At 36.7% G+C, this 19,963-nt stretch overlaps 1 protein-coding gene across 12 annotated transcripts in view; it reads left to right on the forward strand.

Moving 5' to 3' along the window:
- The window catches only part of UTRN (utrophin), a 443,932-nt gene that overhangs the window by 351,340 nt on the left and 72,629 nt on the right, over nt 1–19,963 (forward strand). For all 12 annotated transcript variants that reach the window (XM_036316081.1, XM_036316083.1, XM_036316082.1 and 9 more), the window contains 3 exons: nt 5,137–5,283; nt 7,668–7,746; nt 11,180–11,240. In XM_036316081.1, coding sequence (XP_036171974.1) covers nt 5,137–5,283; nt 7,668–7,746; nt 11,180–11,240 — 287 coding nt within the window. The remainder of the gene's footprint in view (nt 1–5,136; nt 5,284–7,667; nt 7,747–11,179; nt 11,241–19,963) is intronic.

Here is a 19,963-nt window from a genome sequence, read left to right on the forward strand (position 1 = left end):
AAATATTTTAAAGTCCCTTTTAATCTCTAATATTCCCCTCCTTTTTTTTTTTTTTGCAATGCAGTTGTTAAGGCAGCTGAATTGTTTGTTTTATAGTGTTTCTCACAGCTTGGAATTTGCAGAATGTCATCCACATGGTGTAATCTGGCAGATTCCTCTCTACTCTGTATTTGCTGTAAATTGGGATTGAATTTAAGTTTTAATCAAAAGTATCCTGTTTTACTGGGAATTCTTATCTACATAATACGTATATATAGCATATCTATACTATATAATATACTCAAACATCAGAGTATATCAATGGAAAATTCGTTTAGCTATAAATCTGTTTGTGGTCAGGAATAGCCCAAAGTTAAGGTGTTAGATCTATCTTCTGGACCCCGTTTTGATACAGTATTCTAGAACATATCCAGAAATAAAGTTAATGGGATTTAAGCAGTTAGAGAAACAAATAACAGATTTAGAGTATAGTGTGGTTTGTAATAGCATGGTAAACTATATACTGCATAGTTAGAAATCAAATCAGAGAATGAACTAGTGACAAATCAGAAGGTGTTAATTGATAATATCTATCATGAATAGGATTTTTAATGCAAAAGACATCCTTCTTTTGTGCACAGACATTAGATAATGCTTTCCCGTTGTATGTAAACATGTGGCTGAATAGGAAGAGAAGAAAGGTCTAGGTATTTAACTGAATACTTAGATAAATTACATATATGTGCGTGGGGGGGGCATGGGAATAATAGCATTTATTGAGGCTTACTATGTGCCTGGAACTTCCTTAGCAGTTTACATGGCTATCTCTTTTAATCATCACACTAACCCAACAGGATAGGCATTATTATTATGCCCATTTTATAAAGGATGGATTTGAAGATATTGCCCAAGCCCACATGGCTAATAAGTGGTAGAGTTTTCATGATCTGTTTCTTGCTCTTCACTTTCATTGTAGAGACCTCATTCATAATAACGTAATTAAGCACAATTTTGATCATCTATTTAAATTCAAAGCTTTAAAAGTTACATGTTAAAATTTAAACTTAAAAAAATATTATTACTGAAAGAGTATTGGTGCCTGCCATCTTTCATTTTAATATACACACCTTTCCAGCCACCCAATGAGTTGAGTGAGTTTCTTCCTACAACTCTAGTATCTTAAAATCCATGTCTATGGGTGGATCTGAGTTTTGAATAACCAAGTGAAAATAAAGCTCCTTCGGAAGTTGCATACTTCTTGTATTTTACTTTTTATTAATCCTCACCCAAGGATATTTTTAAAAATAATTTTTCAAGAGTGGAAGGAAGGGGAGAGACAGAGAGAGAAACATCGGTGTGAGAGACATATCGATTGGTTGCCTTCCGCCCTTGACTGGAGTCAACTCTGGGAAACTTCATTCCGCGGGCTGATCCTCTAACTACTGAGCCAAACCTGCTAGGGCTACTTCCTGTATTTAAAAGATGGTTTTAAACACTGAAGATCTTCAAGTAAGTGGTCTACTAACACATGTTCCTTTGGACTGCAAGATGTCCTTTGGATAGAGCAAGAATTTATCCATTCGAATTTGAAATATCAGTTTTTAATATAGGATGGTTAGTGTTGGATGAAAATCAAAAGTTGCATCAGGTTATTAAAGGCCAAAAAGTTTTGGCGTTGTTAATCTGATTTGATTAAAGAAATTATCCAGCGCGGCATCCAAATCCTTTTGTTCAAATCTCTGCTTATGTGGAAAGCTAGGAAAGTTACAATTAATATTAAGAGAAAGGAATAAACTGTGGATTAAGATATTTTAACATCTTATTAGGAAAAAAGAAAATAAAAACCCAGATCTTACAGCTGCGGCATTTTACATGTGTTCTAACATATACCCCAAATCCCATCGAAGCTACAGGCAGATGAAAATCAGTACTGATTATTGCTAAATCTTATTCAGTATGCCAAAGCAAGTGGGAAACTAAGTCTTTGGGGTAATCAAATAATTTTAACTCCCTAAAATTACCTTGTCTTTCTTATTTGCATAATGCACACCTGATTGGAGACCAGTCTGGGGTTCACATCTGCCAACAGGCTGCCAGGCAGTGCCTTTAATACTAGCAGATGTTTCTGTTTTTACGGCCAGAAGACCACATAGATTTTTATTCTCCTATAGGAAAGTGCAGCCAGAACATGATAAATTGCTTCTTTATAATAGAACACATGGCAGATCTGAGATCATTTTAAAACTTGCTTTATTTCTAGCCCCTTAATTTGGAAGCTTCTACAAACCAAACTATATACTTCCTTAAGAGATTTCTTGTTGCCATAAAACACCTGACCACTGCAACAGAAACAAAACCTACAGACCTTTTTTTTGTCACAGATCTTTTCATGTTTTTACCTGTGGCTTGTAAGAGAAAAACATTATTTTGTCATTCTGGAAGATTTTAAAATCTGTCTTAATGTTAGAATCTAATTTAAAAAGTTTTATCTTCTGAAGGGCATCTTTTGATGTCTTTTGAAGGCATTTAAAATTTTATAAATCTGAGAATATTTTCTAGCATTTTGTTTTAATCTTTAATATCTATGTTTTGGTATTTTACAAAGATATTGATTTTAAAAGCAGATTAAAAATCTTGAGTCCTCCAAGGAGAGAACGTTAATGTATACTATTGAAATCACAACTGAAGAAAGCTTGAAGGGTTTAAATTCTGTAGGTATTCTGAAACTGAATCTGAGGGACACCAGGTTTCTTCAAAGTCCAGGCTGAAAAAATTCTCCTTCCCCATCCTAACTCCCAATTCTCTTTGTCGCACGGGTCCGTTTCAGTGATTAATTCCTTAGGCCTATGTGATAGTAACAAAATGCCTTTGCTATCATATAACTGCTTTCCTCGCTGGGCTGTACGTGTGTGCACCGTCTGACATCAGCCGTGGAGAAAAGCTATCACAACTCCGAGTTCTTTCTTTTTCCATTTTGCAGCAATTCACATGTCTTTGTGGGCTTGCCTTCTTCCACCGATTTTGAAATGTCGACGTCTGTAGAGTGCTGGTGATGTTTCCCACCTTTGGCCCGTCGGCATGCCGGCACATTGCTTCAAATGTGTGCACTGCTCCTTCCGCCGTCCGTACTTTTCACTCCGCCTCTGGCTCCAGATCTGCCCCCGCTGAGTCCCCGCCTTAGCTTCTTTACGTGGCTTTCAGGCGTGTTCAAAATTTTGAAACACTGAAGCATATTCGCTGATTTGCCTAGAATTAATGTCTTTAAAAAACAGTTATATTCTTAATATTACTTTGATGTTTATCAATCATAATGATTATTTTTAGCCAATGCGCATTATATAAGGAAGAATTCTATAGGGTAACTAGAAAAGTTTCGGAGAAGAGAAGGAAGTAGTTAAAGGGGCTTTCTTTTTATACTCATAAGGAGGAAGCCAAATTAATACTTGTAGTGTTTTAATAAAATGTAATAGTCCCCAAAGCACTTTAATACATATTACTTCATTCAACTTGGAGTGGTGGAAAGAGGAGGAGAAAGGTCCTATGCCTGGTTTCTTAACGGTGGGGATTAAAACCTGAGGGTTGATGCCAATAGGATGTTCACAACACCTAATACCCATGAGTTAAATTTAATACATGATTCACTCTAATCTTATGATGTACCAAAAAAATAAAATTACAGTTCTATTTTTAGAACCCATTCTGTTCCCAATTCCATATTGGCTTAATCTTGCTTCAAAAATCATTTTTGGGGGCCTGTGTCAATAGAAAGGAAGTCTGCCCCTCTTGTATTGCAAATCTTATGCTGAATTTTGCCAGGTGCCTGTCTCAAGAAGCTTCCATTCTACAGGGGGGACATTAAGAATATGGATGCTTATACTTTTATGTACTAAGAGCTCTGATAAGGAAAGATATTTAAAATACATAACAACTAGATAGTATGGCACCAAACAATCAGAGTGGCCTCCACTATAAAGCCCAGTTTGTGTGTCAAACAGGTGCTAGTTGAATGTCCTGGCTGGGTTGGAGAAGGCGGAGAAAATGCTGGGGAACCCATGGGAGGGCCCGAGGGAAATCTTTTCTGAAATGGTGTGTATGGGGGCACCTGAGTGGAGTCTTAAAGGATCTAGGCAGACAGTTGGAAAGGGAGGCTTGAACATGAGGCAGGTAAAATTATGTGAGGAATGGAGAAAACATAGTGTTTGTATTATTCTGCTTGCTCTCACAGGACAGATGACTGTCATGGCCCAAGTATTATTTTTTGTTTTGTTTTTTTTCTTTCTCTCTCACATACCCTCCTCATCCCAAACCGTACCAGCTCTGGACTGTGCCAGAGGTGGCATTTGTCAGTTCTAAGCTTCATTTCCCTCTTTTCCTGTATCTATCTCAATGATCACAAATGTTTTTGAAAGGGACAGCCTTACCTCTCCAGTACATATAGGCATCGGTTTTGTGGTTAAGGAAGATGGTTTTACTGGACACTTTTAAAGTTAATTTTCGATGAAAACTTGTTAAAATCAAGTTGTTGCATTGGTGAAAAAATATTAAGGTAGCCATCTGAAGAAAGAAAAGAGAAGGAAATATGGAAGAAATTTAAAGATAGAATCAAGACTAGAAATTCGTAAAGTAGATTATAATGGCAGATATTATCTAGACTAAATCACATATAATGAAAAATTTGAAGGAAATATATACTCACTTTAATGTGTTTGCATTATATCTTTCTCGTCATGTCCTGTCTTAGTTTGTCCGTGATATAAAGGAAGACTCTTTTTAAAAAAAATTTGTTTTATTGCTTAAAGTATTACAGAGAGTATTCCATATGTCTCCTTTCCTCCCCGCCCCCATTGACCTTTCCGTGGCCTCCCCTACTCCCCAGTGTCCTGTGTCCATTGGTTATGCTTATATGCATGCCTACAAGTCCTTCGGTTGATCTCTTACCACCCCCCCGCTACCCTCCCCGGCCTTCCCGCTATTGTTTGACAGTCTTTAGCTGGTGGTCTTGATGGCTGAAGACCGGACGTGAATGTGAAGCAGCCCTTGTTGATTAAACAATTGTCGTTGGCCTCTCAGCTGATCTTGCCATTGGAAAGTTCAAAATACATACCACCTTCCGTTATATTCTTTTCTGATGCCCTCATTATTGTCCTTTTCTTCCAGGCATTTAGAGAAGAAATTGCACCAATCAACTTAAAAGTTAAAACAATGAATGATTTATCGAGTCAGCTGTCTCCACTTGACCTGCACCCATCTCTGAAGATGTCTCGCCAGCTAGATGACCTTAATATGCGATGGAAACTTTTGCAGGTATCATCAGCTTATTCCTCTTCATAATTCAGGCTTAGACCTTGGTGGATTTTTAAACCATACCTGCTATTCTGCCACACACCATCATTTTTTTCCTTTATTGGTGTGTTTGATAATGGATTCATAGCATGTGAACTCAAAAGCCTTATTTATTTATGAGTATAAGTTTTAATGTAATTTTTGATGTACTATTCGTATGATATTTGTAGAAAATTGCAAAAGGTCAAATAAATCACAGTAATTGAAACATATGGTAGGTCACAGAAACATTTTCCCCATAATGGCTTGTAAAGGAGTCATTTTTCTTACTTTAATCATGTATTTTTTTACTTCTTTTGAAAAGTTAAGAAAGTCTTCATCTTTCTTATTGCAGCCGCTTGTTCTTTAGGTATCTTGCTCAATTTTTACAGCCAGTACATTGGTACTATTGTGGTGTTTACCTTTAGCTTAGAGATCTTAGCTGCTGTAATGTAGTTATTTTAATGACTCTATATCTTACTTGCTTGTCTCAGATTTAACCCAGAAGAACTAACCCAAACCCAGAAGAACCCTCTCGAGTATTACTAGGTACCAGCATTTGCCAGCCACTGCCCTTTGGACCATCTTTGTGGAGCTTTGACACATTCAGGGGCCAATTCCCAAGAGTCATAATAATCTTTTTTTTTTTTTTTGAAAACTAGCAGAATCATTTGAGTGGGAGAGTGAAAAAATAATTTTTACTAATTCCTCTCTATATTCTGGGCCTAAAATGTGATATTTAATAATATAAATATGTAATTTTGAGGTGGCACACAGAAACATTTGAAGGCATAATAGGTTTCCTGAATTAATTCAAACATTGAAACACCCAATGGGTTTATATTTTCTTCATGAAATTGAAGTGGTACGAAATGAGTTGTATAGTATTAAACATTCCTTTTTGTCTTTGAAAGAGTATTAATAATCTGGGATTAGTAAGGCAGGATACTAAACTCAATGCCAATGTGCTTTTCTAATGAGTGGAAGACAGAAATGTTTGACCAATACTCCTTTTTTTCTTCTGTTTTATTTCTTGAATTCATCATTTTTATGTATGTATTCCTGTGGTCCATCTTGATTTCCTTCCCATTCTGCTTCTGTTATCACCATCTGAAAAGATTAGAAGTCAGGGAATATGCTATGCTCAAACAGGATATGTGTTCTGCTTTCTTTATTTCTGAGCCTGGTGACTGCTAGAACTCAGATGCTAGTTGCTGGTTGAAAAAGAGGGGGAAATCTATGCTGCCAGACAACGCTGTTAAATTTCAGAAGTAGCATCTTGTTTTCTCCTCCTGAATGTAAAGTGTGGCATAGGAGTACTTTTGGGCCTTAACAACAACAAAAAAAGTACTTGCTCTGCAACTTAAATAGCCACCCAGGAGAAACTAAAGCTGCCCAGTGAGCCAGAGATATACACGTTTCCTTTAAAGGCAGCTGAAAATAAGATCGGCAGACTAAGTGGAACAGTTTACCAGCACTATAGAGGCAAAGACCAGGAAAAGAGACATGGAAATGTCAGTAGGCTGTGTGCATTTGTTATTGATTGGCAATAGTTTCTCAGTGTACCAACTCTTTGCATTTTTATAATGTAGAGAGTTAACCATACAATCTGTGTAAACAAATGCATAAACATATTCTTCTGTGGGTATATGAATACCCCCAAATCAAGATGATTGGACACAAACTTGGAGGAAAATAAGATATTCCACACTCATCTGTCTTATCTGTCTATCCACCCATCATCTATTTTTCTATCTATCTATCTATCTATCTATCTATCTATCTATCTATCTATCTATCATCTAATTCAGCCATCTTTCTGTTTTTCTATCTATTTTTCTCCGTTGGAATATTTTAGATCTTCATTTGCTCCCCATAACACTTTTTGCCACCTTTCTTACAAAAGAGAGATGAATAGCCACTGACCCCGTGGCCACATCTTCTCTTAAGATGTTTATGACCTTTACTTTCTCGAGGCAATGTAGAGTGACAGCAAAGGCATAGATCCTGGCACCCAATGAGCTGGTTATGAATATTAGCACTATGCATACTAACTTTATGTCCTGGACACCTCTGTATGTCTCAGTGTCTTTATCTGTAAAATGGTGATCATAATAAATAATACCAATTATTTGATTATGAGAATTAAAAGAGTTCATTCCTATAAATTGCTTAGAAGAGTGCCTGGCACTATTTGCTGTCACTTGGTACCAAAAGGAGTCTGTTTTCATCCCAGCATTTTGATTTTAGAGATAGAGGAGGAATCTGTACAAGCAATCATATCTGGGGCAGTAACATCTTTTATAATAATGCTTAAATCAGGAACATTATTAAAGTTATTATTTTGAAATCAAATTATTTTGCAGGTTTCTGTGGACGATCGCCTTAAGCAGCTTCAGGAAGCCCATAGAGATTTTGGACCATCTTCTCAGCATTTTCTCTCCAGTAAGTACTAATAAATTTGACTGAGCTCATGAAATGAATGAATCAGCATGCTTTTTCACTCAAGAAGCAATAGTTTTGCTATAAATATGTTTACTTATATTAGATCAATGTATTGTTTATTGGTTATTATTTATAATAACCTGGTAACAATTGGTAAATCTTTGAAGTGGAGCCAAGGTAACTTGTCTTTAGCTGTGGCATTCCACTGAACCATCATCCTAATATAAAAAGATCCAGGGTCCATAACATCCAAAATGACTGAACGGACAACTGAACACCAGGTTATGCACACAGCAGGGTCAGGTGGGTGGGGACTGGCGAGCGGGCTGAACTGCTGACCTCTCGGTCCCTCCTGGGTCGCGGGCACCGTGGAGACCCAGCAATGACTGCCACCGCCAAGGTGGGTACAATGCGATTGGTCGGGGGCCCCGCCATCATCCTAAGATCGCCCCACAGAGGGAGGCTCAAGCCACCAGCCAGGGGGTTCCGCGATCACCCCAAAGAGGCAAGAGGGTAGCCTCGGCCTCCCTTTTTGGGGTGATTGCAGAGCCCCCTGGCCGGTGGCCTTGGCCTCCCTCTTTGGGGCAATCAATCACGGGGCTCCCGGACTGCAAGAGGGCTCAGGCCGGGCTGAAGGACCCCCCCCACCCAAGTGCAGGAATTTCATGCACTAGGCCTCTAGTCTATTATAACTACTGTAGTGTCACAGCATCATTGTTATTCACATGCAAAGGTTATGAACTTTTTCACAATATAGAAATCATTTTTGTATCTTAAGATTTTAAATTAATTTTTCTCTTTTAAAAGCACTGTTAGTTTAAAATGCACCTGTGCCTTTCAAAGTAAAACTTCATTCCCCACAAATGTTTAAATGAGAAGATTTTGGGTTGTTAGGCTCACTGCAATTCTATTTAGCTTTTCTGCTGGTCAGGTGTTAGAGACTTAGCCAAAACACATATGCAGATTTTCATGTAATCTTCTCCAGCTGAACTTTTTTATTTTATGAACTGTTCATGAGATCTTGAATAAGTAATTGGAGCCCCTACTTTAGCCTTCACTGCTGAGGAAACCAGAGAGCATAGGAATCAGTCCCCCAGATTGGGGTTAACATAGTAATTCTGCTTAAAGATAATTTCTTTATCTTAAAATTATTATGATAATACTTATTTCCTCTATCATCTTGAAAATTAAATGAGAAAACATGTTGTGTTGCACAAGGCACCTAACACAGTTCTTGGCACAAATGTTTTCACTAAACATTAATCCCTTTCCTTTCATTGTCTCTGGCAAACATATGTAAGAACAGAGTTTGCTTATTTCAGTTTAGGGGAAGTTTAAAACTTAAGGCAAAGTATATTTCCCAGTTGTTATAACTTCTTTGTATCTACAACCATAGAGAGAACTGAAGTAATACCTTGTCTCCAACTAAATTGATTACAGTTATATTTCTCTTAACCTTTTGTCATTGGTTGATAATCTGCTCTACCTTCAAGTCAAGGTCAGGCTTTTCTTTCACAATTTCAAGAGTAATCCTAATTAGTCATTTCTGCCCAGCACACCCCTAGTGCTCAAGCTCTCTCTCCCTCCCCCCTCCTTTTCCCTCCCCCACCTGTTTCACACACCTGAGCCCTTAGATAGGCCATCTTTGAGTGATCTATAGCACTTCCTGGAAGATAATGTCTACCTGCATGCCAGGATGCATTTCTAAAGTTTGGATACTAATCAATGCTGATGAATTAAATAAGTTTGCAATCTACTCATTTGGTATGAATCACTCCAGATTTCTTAAACTTACTTTTATAGAATATAAAGCTATGTGCTAAGACCAAATTAAAGAGAATTTAACAAGGAACTGAGACTATTTACACTTCTGTTATAAGGATTAGTCATCTATTAGTACTGATGAAACTTGACACTTAGCAACTATTCTTTCAGAAGAAAAATCAAAGTCTTATTTCTTAGGAAATAAAACATTGTAAAAATTGTGAACCTCAAGTGCATTGCCTTCTATTGTCTAGCACTGATAGTCTAAGGAGGTCAGAATTATTCAAATTAAAACAATTATGAAAATGAATTGAGAAGTGTAAACACAATCCCAATTAATAAATTTAACAATTGTTATCCCTGCTGCTTGGAATTTTTGGCTTTATTATATTTCTTGGACATTAGCCCTGGTTATAAAAGGAACCTGTTTAGTTAGGCACAAAATAGAAACCGACCTATTACCCTGGTGCCAACACTGAAATGAGGTTGGCTCTAATGAGAAGCTTAATATGCTTCATTCCACATTTTCATCCCTTTTTAAGACTTTCATGGACATAGTTAGAGAAGGGAGTCCTCCCATCTTACAAAGAGAGGAAGAATTGTTGAATAGAAAGATTGCCGAAATAGTGGTCAGAAACCCTGAGATCATGTCTGAGTTCAGCCATTTACTTAAGCAAGTTATTTAATCTCTTGAACGTTTAGTTCCTCATTTATCAAATGGAGCTTTAATATCTATCTTGTTGGCTTCCTTATCAACAGATATATTCACAAATGCTTTACAGAGTTGAGAATGCTATATATTTTTGAGGTAGTACTATGACATGAAATTCAGAAAAGAATATTGGTGAAAACTAGTTGTATGAGAGTCTAGTGATAGTTACGAAGTTTTATTTATTTTTTAACTTGTTTATTAGTTCGTTTAGCAAAATTTCTCTAAATTCACATGTACAGTTCTTCTTAAATAAGCCGTAAAATAATTGGCTTAATTTAGGAATAATATAAGGAATAACTAGAATTGTAAAAAAAAAGAAGTACCTCAGTGAAAAAGTTTCGCAAAGTCTCCATCATAGTGATGTCAAGTGTAAAAATGTAGGAAACTATATTTTCTGTGTATTTAAAATGAAATACATATTTGAGATTCTTCTATCCATTTAATTGCCTTGGTTCTTTACAACCCTTTGCCTATGTTTATTTTAATTTTCCTTTTTAAAAATTCATATGATTGAGTTTGCTTAAATGCCAATTGTTCTTAATAGTTATTCCTGTGACTATAAAATAAAGCAAAGAATGTTACTAGTGATTTGGAAATTTCAGTCTTGAGAAATTTAGTTTATAATCTGGACATGCCATATATATTTCCAAAGAGTACTAAGTTTTACACTGTGTTGACTATGAACAATAAAACTTGATTTTGAAAAGTAATTTTATCAACAAGTTCAATTACTTCGAGGTGGCATTAGAAATTGGACCTGTGTTCTTTTATTGCTTCAAATGAATTTTTAAAGTGACTGTTTTTTTGGCCTTGTAGATTTTATAATTATAGGAATCCAGCTGGAAAACCAGAGAATTTTTCATTGAATTTGCTGTAAAACATGTTCAGTTGCTTTGCATTAAGGCATAAGGCTGTGGGGTTAGCAGTGTTTCCAATAACCTCCCTTTGTTTCCTCAGCTTCAGTCCAGCTGCCGTGGCAAAGATCCATTTCACATAATAAAGTGCCCTATTACATCAAGTAAGTTGATTTTAAGTCTCCTTTACAATCCAAGAAAATAAAGTTGTGTTGATAACTTAAGAGGCTTTTTCTCCTACAACTTTTTTAAAAAGTGAAATTTAGTCCTATTTTCTAAAGGAAATTATATATCTCTATATTTATAGAGATAATATGCATTTAATATATGAACAAAATTAGTTTGAAAATCAGAGTGACAATTGTAATTTATAATTTATTAAATTAAGGCTTTAACTGTGTTTAGTTAATATATTTTGAGCATGTATTAAAATATTTGGGGGAAATGACAGAATTTCTATAATACTTTGGACATAATGATGCTGCTCAAACTGTGCTGATTCTAAATCATCTTTTATTTGTCCCAGAAAATACATTTCAAAAGTCCTTGTGCTCTTCTCATTGTAATCCACCAAAAGAAAACGCCATTGTTTTAATCATGAAAAAGTTCAGTATTTGCAAGTTTTTCTTTGATTTATGGAAATTAGCTGCAATATTGGTCTAGGTTTATCATCCTTCATTTTTGTTGTCTACTTGGCAGTTTCTCCTTTTTAAGTACTAAGTTTCTCCTTATTGTGTAACAGTAATAAAGTTTGTATAATTTACACAGGATCTGCTTAGGGTTTTATCCTTGGGTTAGGCTATATGTTGTCATAGGACAGAATAATAAAATACAACTTCTGCAATCCCTTGAGGTGTGAATTGGCAAAGTTATTGATTTACAATGTGATAAGGTGATGAAGAGTCATAGTTGACTATTTCATGTACAAGATGAATGGCGTCATAATTGTGGGGGAAATGCTGACATACTCTATCAGGAGACAGATCTGTCTTAGATTAGCTTAGTGACCTCAAGCAAGACGGTGAGGGTCTCTGAGCCAAGTTTTCTCTGTATCCTTTCTAACACAGCATGTGGTATCTCCAGAATCCATGCCAACACTAACAATCAACTCTTCCAAAAGCCCTCTTCCTCAAAAATGTATGTGTGAAGTCAATGTTTTTGGAAGAGTATTTCCTTATGAAGCTTTTGCTGTGTTTGAGATGTAGCCTTGGGATAAAAAAGATAATGTGCAGTAATATATAACAGGTATAGTAAGCAATATGTGTTACATTGTCTTGAGGGAATAATACTTCTATCATAGTGTACTGAGTTGTGATAAACTCATGGATGAAGCGCCAAATTTATGCAAACATGAATGGGAAGAAATCAGTGGCTGGGCACATTGACATACCTGTTGAGCTAAAATGTAACAATCTGTTACAGATTTACATATTTTTATTTTAAATTTTCATTGCAAATAATAATAATAATAATAATAATAATAATAATAATAATAATAGAGAATTTTAATTTACTAGGTGAATATTAACTTGAATTGAATATTACAGGTTTAGGCAAAAATCTGATGTACCATTATAGGCAGAATAATGGCCACACAAAATGCCTCACATCCTGGATGTGACTACATTAGGTTACATGAAGTTGGAGGCAGGGAGCATGAGCCAGGGAATGCAGGAGCCTCCAGAGGCTGGAAAAGGCAAGGAAATGTGATTCTCTCTCAAGACCTCCAGAAAGAAACACAGACTAGGCAACCTTGATTTCAGCTCAAGGTGACTTCACATTGTGGTAATTTGTCCCAGCAGCAATAAAAAACTAATGCATGTACTGTACAAAATCTAAACGTCCATGCAAATTAATTGAAATTAATTTACTGAATTAATCTAGAAGCCTGTGTCACCTGATTTTTTAAAATATATACATTGGATCTAGTAAAGCAGAATTTCATTTATTTATTAGAGAAAGACAATATTAAGTCTCTTGTTTGATTATGTACTACAATGGTTATCTATTTGACTTGGCACTTTAAAAATCCATTATTAAATTTAGCACTATAATTAAAAGGGATTTCTGAATGTCCAGGTTGGTATATATGACTAAGAATTACATTGTCTAAGTCAGAATTTCACTCATTCAGAATTTTTATAGCTTTGGTAGGATCTAGCAGGACCATATCTTCCCTTAGTTTATGTGTGCTTTATGGGGCAGACCAGTAGAGTAAAAACTAGTTTATCTGGCATCTCATTGGCTGAAGCATAATACAATGATGGCCAGTTTTGTTAATGATGACCTGTAACATTGTAGCATCCTAAACTATCTTTGACATCATTAGTGAAAGATTGGATTTTCTGAAATATGTATAGTTTTAGAGTTAATTGTCTTTTATGGCTTTCAAATATTTAGGAATCTGCTCATGTATATAGAATGAATTGTCTTATTTTTAGAAAGCTTGTTTAACCAGATTCTTCCATTACTTGCTCTGTTGTGTAACTTGTCAGTTTATTTCCTCATAAAGAAGGAACATCCATCTCAAGTACTGAGCTTTATATGAGCCAGTATTTCCAGATGAAGAATTGTTATGAAAACAAAATTTAATTCCCAAACAAATTAATAAGCAAGTAAATGATGAATGAGAAGGCTTTTAATATATACCTTCCTTTGCATGGCTGCACAAGTAAGTAGAAGAAAAATTGAAAAACAAATTTAGCATAAATTTCATGCAATTAGAATTCCCTGGAGTATATTAGAATGCATTAATTTGACCAACAAGAAAATAATATTCAGGTTGAATTGCTAGATATTTTCAGGATTTAGTATGCTTTTTTATATACTCTAATGTCGGAATATACCAAGAGAGTTGACAGGAAAATGGGAAAGACAAATTATTTTTATTTCACATCTTAATGTTATAGATTAGTTAAAACATACTTTGATGGCTCCCAAATGCATGTCTCTCTTTCTAGGTAATTCTTTATTAATATTGCAAAGTGTACTGCAGTGGTTCTGGGACTAATTTGTTTCTAGAAAATGAAAGCTAAGAGTGTATGTAGTATAAACCCTCTATGTTAATAACTTAAGTTGAAATGCATAGCTTTAACTTATATTTGCTGCCTCTAAGGTAGGCTTTCCAAAACCAATCTGATTATTTTTCTTTTCAGTGGCAGCTCATTGTCTTATCAGTTTAGGAAACTTTGAAATGCCTCTGGCTGCTTTCACAATGTACAACAATCTACCAGAAAAACCAGATATTTCTTTGTGAATTGTTAGTCATGTGTTTTGCAAAGTTGTTCATTTCCTCAATTAAAAATCAACATCCAGGGCTTTTTGGGTACAAAGGGAATGGTGAATAAAAGCTTTGGGTTGAACTTTCCTAATATGTCATATTAATCATGTAAAACTCATTGCTTCTCATTTTATTCCAGAATAAATATAATAAGAATAATAATAATAAAAGTCCTAGTGGGTGGTACTGTCATTGTAATGAATTGTTTTTTGAATATCCACGTGCCAGCTGCTGTGCTAGTCCTGTGCAGGGATTATCTCTTCTAATCCTCACGGTGGCCCAGTGAAGTATAGGTGCTGTCATGGCGCCCACTTTCAGGCAAGGCTGAGATCTCAGGCACACAAAGCCTGCGTGAGATCACACAGCCAGTAAACGGAATAGCTTGCGTTCAAACCCAGGGACTGACTCCAGCTCCTGAATTTCTGACCACTAGTGTCTCCATTCCCAACATTATTAAGGTAGAGAATAGAAATTTTTAGTCACATGGAAAATTTAGGTAGAATGAAGGATTTTATTTCTGAAGGAGTAGTCAGGTGAGGAAAAGATGAGTAAACATTCCTTTTTCTGCACCATAGACAGTCTATCATTTATTATGCACTATTGTGTGTAAGCATTGAGCACTGAGCTCTCCAAGAACAAGGCCCATGTTTTCTCCAGTGCTCCACACTGCCTTTTCTGTAGACTTCCTAGAGGCTAATTTCTGTCGGCTAATATATGTTTAAGGAAATTTTACACTGTGGTAATGGACAAAGGTGCTTTTCTGTTGATGGGAAGGAGTCATTCTCCACAATCTGGCCTGTCAGATCTTGACAGTTCTGAGTTGGGGAGACAAACTGTGGTCCTCCATTCCCTTTCCTCATTGTCACGGTCAGGAAATTTCTGCCCTTCTCTCAGTGAAGCTGGCTCATAGCTCCCCTGGGGCTTTGCGAGATGACGGTTCTGTACACAGGTCCAGCCTGTGGGTAAACCATACTGTTTCATAGATGTAATTAGGAAAGAGGTGTTCCTTTCTTCACCTGTGGTGCCTTCTCTGCATCTCAGCGGGTGACTTTTCAGTGAGCCTTTGTCTGGGCACCAGTGATTACCCGGCTCCCAGCGCAGGCTTCATGCTCACATCTCACAGATCTGTGGCTCTGTTTTCCCCACTAGAATCTGAAATGCAAACTTTAGTTCTTTGTGGAATCCTAACTGCAATCCCACATGTAGCTTGAACATGAACAATTTCATAATCTCTGGTTATATAGACAATGCATATCACATTCTCTAAAACTGACATTTCTTAGTATTACAGGGGCATTAACCAGAATGAACTAATCTGTATCTACAAGTATGAATACCATGCATTCTCTGACTTACTCTAACTTTTCCTTGTGAGCAGGTCTAAAGCAAGATTCTCCTCAATTTATTACATCTCCTTTGTATTTTCTTTATCTGTTAGTGTGTCCGTTATGGATAACCCTGCAGTATTCTTTTAGACACTCTTCTCGCCTGCCAAGGACACTCTACTACCCTAATCCATCAATTGCTGAAAAAAATTAAGTTTATAATTGTAAATGAAATGAAAGCTGTTTTTTTATACAGTGGTGCTACTCCTTTGCATAAACCACATATACTAGTCTGGGTGTTTATGTGCAGCCTGAAGAAAATAATTAATGCTTATTTCTTTCAAAGTGTCATGGACCCCACTTAGATGATGTAGGGAAACAGTTCTCTAAATACCAGCAGAGAAAAGAGGCAGCAATGGGCTATCCCAATAACAGGAAGGTCAAAGCTAACAAAGAAATAGATACAAGAGTAACAAAAATAGAAATGAACAGAAAGCATTTTATCTTTAAAGATTGCAGATAGCTCATTCCAGAACAAAATAAATCAACAACAAAAGTATAATTAACAATGCAAGATAAATGAAGTTCTCTCTGAAGGCTTCCTACAGGAGTCTTCTCTCTTTCCTTCCTTCGTCAAGATGAGAAATGGCATCCTTTCCATTCCAGATTTCTAACTGCAGCTCTGGGGACACACTTTGAGTCACTTTCCTGAAGTGGAACTTTAATGATAAAGAAATAAATGAAAGAGGAACATAAGAGTCTATATTTTTCCAAGAAATGGTCTGTGACTCTATATTGAAAATAAATATTTAAAACTCACTGGGCCAACTCCGCTGATGAGGAAGTAGGAACAAAATAGCTTTACGAGAGAACGTAAGCACCTTGGGATCACTAAACCTCCAGGGCTTGGAGCAGCCTCAGACCAAGGAGCATACCCTGGCTAACTGGAAAACTATGCGCAGACAGCCTGCCCTGCAGCAGCCAGAAACTGGCAAAGCACAACTGGGCAACTTTCAGTGCATTTGCCAGTGTCCTGGTTTATAGAGATAATTTAGGTGGAATTGACATTGTCTTAGAAAGATATTGAGCATTTCAGGACTTAAGAAGACACTAGCTTGTCACATATCTGTACACTGCTGGGGCCAGAGTTATTATTACTATGAGGAATTTTGGCTTGGAATCTTCCAGATGACTCCATTCCATTGCTTTATAATGGCACCATCAGCCTTACTGAGCAGTTTGATTTTTTAGGGTCAGGGATGCAGTTAGTAATTGTCGACCATAAGGTACAGAAAGGATCGCTGTGGAGCCACGAAAGGAGGAAAAGTAGTATCTGTACTTTAATTGGTAAAGATTACATTTTTAAATAGTCTTTAAAATTAACAAAAGTAATAATGATCAAATAAATTGTGAAATAAATAGAATATCTTTTCTGTACTGATTATAAAGTGAAATGATATAGTAAAAGAGTCAGTACAATCATACACAAAAAATAGAATGAATTTCTCCTTTAAAATATATATATATATATATAAAAGAGCTAAAGTAGTAAATGATATAAACTAGCTTTAAACAAACAAACTAGAAAGGATACAGTGATAAGTGGAACTCTGGTGGGAACATAATCCTGAGGTCAGACCCCTAGGCAGGCATAGCGGGCTCCCAGGGCCAGGGCCTCCACAGGCCTGTGGCAGAGTTGACAGTGTTGACTGATGGTCTGCTTCTCCTGAGCTTGAGGGCCAAGGGAGACCAGGCATAGTGTTGGGTGGGAGGTGCGGCTCCTTATGAGTTCTGGGCCCAAGCAGAGATACTACCAGGTAGCGGCTCCCTGGTGTTCATTGACTGTGTGCATGGTTATTCCTCCAGGCCACCTTTCCGTGCCCGCAGAGCAAGTATCACCTCTCCCTCCACTCACACCCAGGCACATCTATTCCTGTCATTGATTCTACTCCTTAAATGTAAACTCAAACAAGCCTTGCTTCATTGTCTTGTAACAAATGTTGTATCCAGGATGCCTGGACTATTGATGTTGTATTTTGGGGTGTGCTGTTGCCTCTATTTTTGCATCCCTTTACATGCTGGCTCTACTGCTGAGTGAAATTATTTTAAGCTCAGTTTATAGTCAAATCCAACAGATTTGCGGTTATCCACTGTTTACAATCTAGTTTTCCTGCTAGTGTCTTCATTGTTATGATAAGCTAATGGCAGTTTTTAAGGAAGACTGTATGCTTTTGCACTATCTATAATCAAGTAGGAGCATATATCTTATTTGGATTTTGAACAGAAAGGTATTTGTTTGTTTTTTCTGATGTTGGCTTTAAAACTTTGTTTATCTTTGGATTTATACTTCCATTTCCAAAAGTATAACCTTAGATTTCTTGCCTGTAAAAGCCTAGAGTACTGTTTGTGGAAGTTCATGGAGCTGCATATAACCAGAGGGACATAAAAGTTTACTCCCCACACAGCTTCCTATCCACTGCCCTAATCCCCTCCGCAGGGGCCCCAATACAGACACACACAAAAACACAGACACACAGAGGAATGATCAACATTACTGATGGAAGTACGCTGTATTCTTCATTTTTCTGGTCTCTGGTGAAACAAAGTTCTAGGGCAGTGGTCGGCAAACTCGTTAGTCAACAGAGCCAAATATCAACAGTACAATGATTGAAATTTCTTTTGAGAGCCAAATTTTTTAAACTTAAACTATATAGGTAGGTACATTGTTATTAACTTAATTAGGGTCCTCCTAAGGCTTAGGAAGGGGCCAAAGAGCCACATGTGGCTCACGAGCGGCAGTTTGCTGACCACGGTTCGAGGGGGATTATGAATTCCAAAATGAAAATGTCACCTCTTTAAATCTTTAAGAAGATACACCTCAGACAAATTGCATCACATCAGATTGCCAAAATTTGTTTTCACTCGTTATACTTTAGTCAACTGATGACAGATTTGCTGAATTGGGCGCCCATGCTTGATTGCTATATATATAACTTTTAAAGCATCTGTGAACAGGGTGTTGGCAGAGCCTGAGTTTTGCCTGTGTCAACTTTATTTTCTGCAGGTTGTGTTGTTTTCATAGCACCTCTCAGCCTCTACCACACTATAGATTTTACTTAAGAAGACTACTGTCTCCTCATTTCTCCTCACCCTGAGGAGAGAGGGTCTAATGAAATGAAGACAGAGAAGCAACCATTCCATTCAGCAACTTAGAGTTCACTGATAATTTTGATAGACGAGTTTGGGTGGAGGAGTGAAGTTGGCAACCAGGTAAAAGTGGACTGCGTAGCGAGTGAGACATAAGGATGTGCATTACTGAATTGAGGTTTTTTTTGAATTGAGAATTTTGTCTGTAAAGAAGAGGAAAAGGGTGATTGCTAGCAGGAAATAGAGATTCTAGTTAGGGGTGTGTGTGCACGTGTGTGCACATATGTGTCTCAAAAGGGTGGATCCTTAAATATTTATATACTGAGAGTATTGCTATTGAGAGAGGGGTTGATAATGCAGTACAGGATTTTCTAAGAAATCTTTGGGATGAATTGGCCTTTATGGGAGATACTTCTTCAGTTATAGGAGAGAACACAGTCTGGCAGATGGAGGGTTTATTGATTTGGTGGTGGGAAGATGAAGGAATTTTAATCTGGTGGGGGTTTTTTTGTTTTTCAGTAAAGCACAAGATTAAGTTAAATGATGCTTAGGTTTGGGAAGAGAGAAGGCAGTGGGAAATTGCTGTCTTGGGTTCTGGGAAAGCTAGTTGATTAGGCAATGCAGTGCAGTTGCCAGCAGTTGGACATTTGAGGTTTGAAGTCAAATATTTAGAGTAAAGTCAGTCTGTGTGTTGAGTGATTTTCTCCAGCTGTATCCATGCACAGCTGGTCATGTCCAGAGAAGGTGAGTAATTAAGTTGATCCATGCTTGGGTTTTGCCAGGAAAAAGAGAGAAGCCAGGAAGATGAAGTTGTTTGTAATGATTATAATGATGGACTCAAATTTAGACAGATTCATCAGAAATATTTAATACCTCAATCATGCAAGTATACTTCCGTATTAAGATCTCAAGCTTATGATCCATCAATCTGGGTTCAAATACCATTTTTACTACTTGTAATTATGTGACTTCAAACAAGTTATCTAAGCGAAAATGGGGATAATATTGGCTCTTAACTCATACAATTATTATGCAAATTAAGCTTACACATTGAAAGAGTTTAGAACAATGGTTTTCAGTCTTTTTCATCTCATGGCACACATAAATTATTAAAAATCCTGTGGCACACTAAAAA

Source organism: Myotis myotis, unplaced genomic scaffold, assembly GCF_014108235.1.
Source record: "Myotis myotis isolate mMyoMyo1 unplaced genomic scaffold, mMyoMyo1.p scaffold_m19_p_7, whole genome shotgun sequence".
Taxonomy (NCBI): domain Eukaryota; kingdom Metazoa; phylum Chordata; class Mammalia; order Chiroptera; family Vespertilionidae; genus Myotis; species Myotis myotis.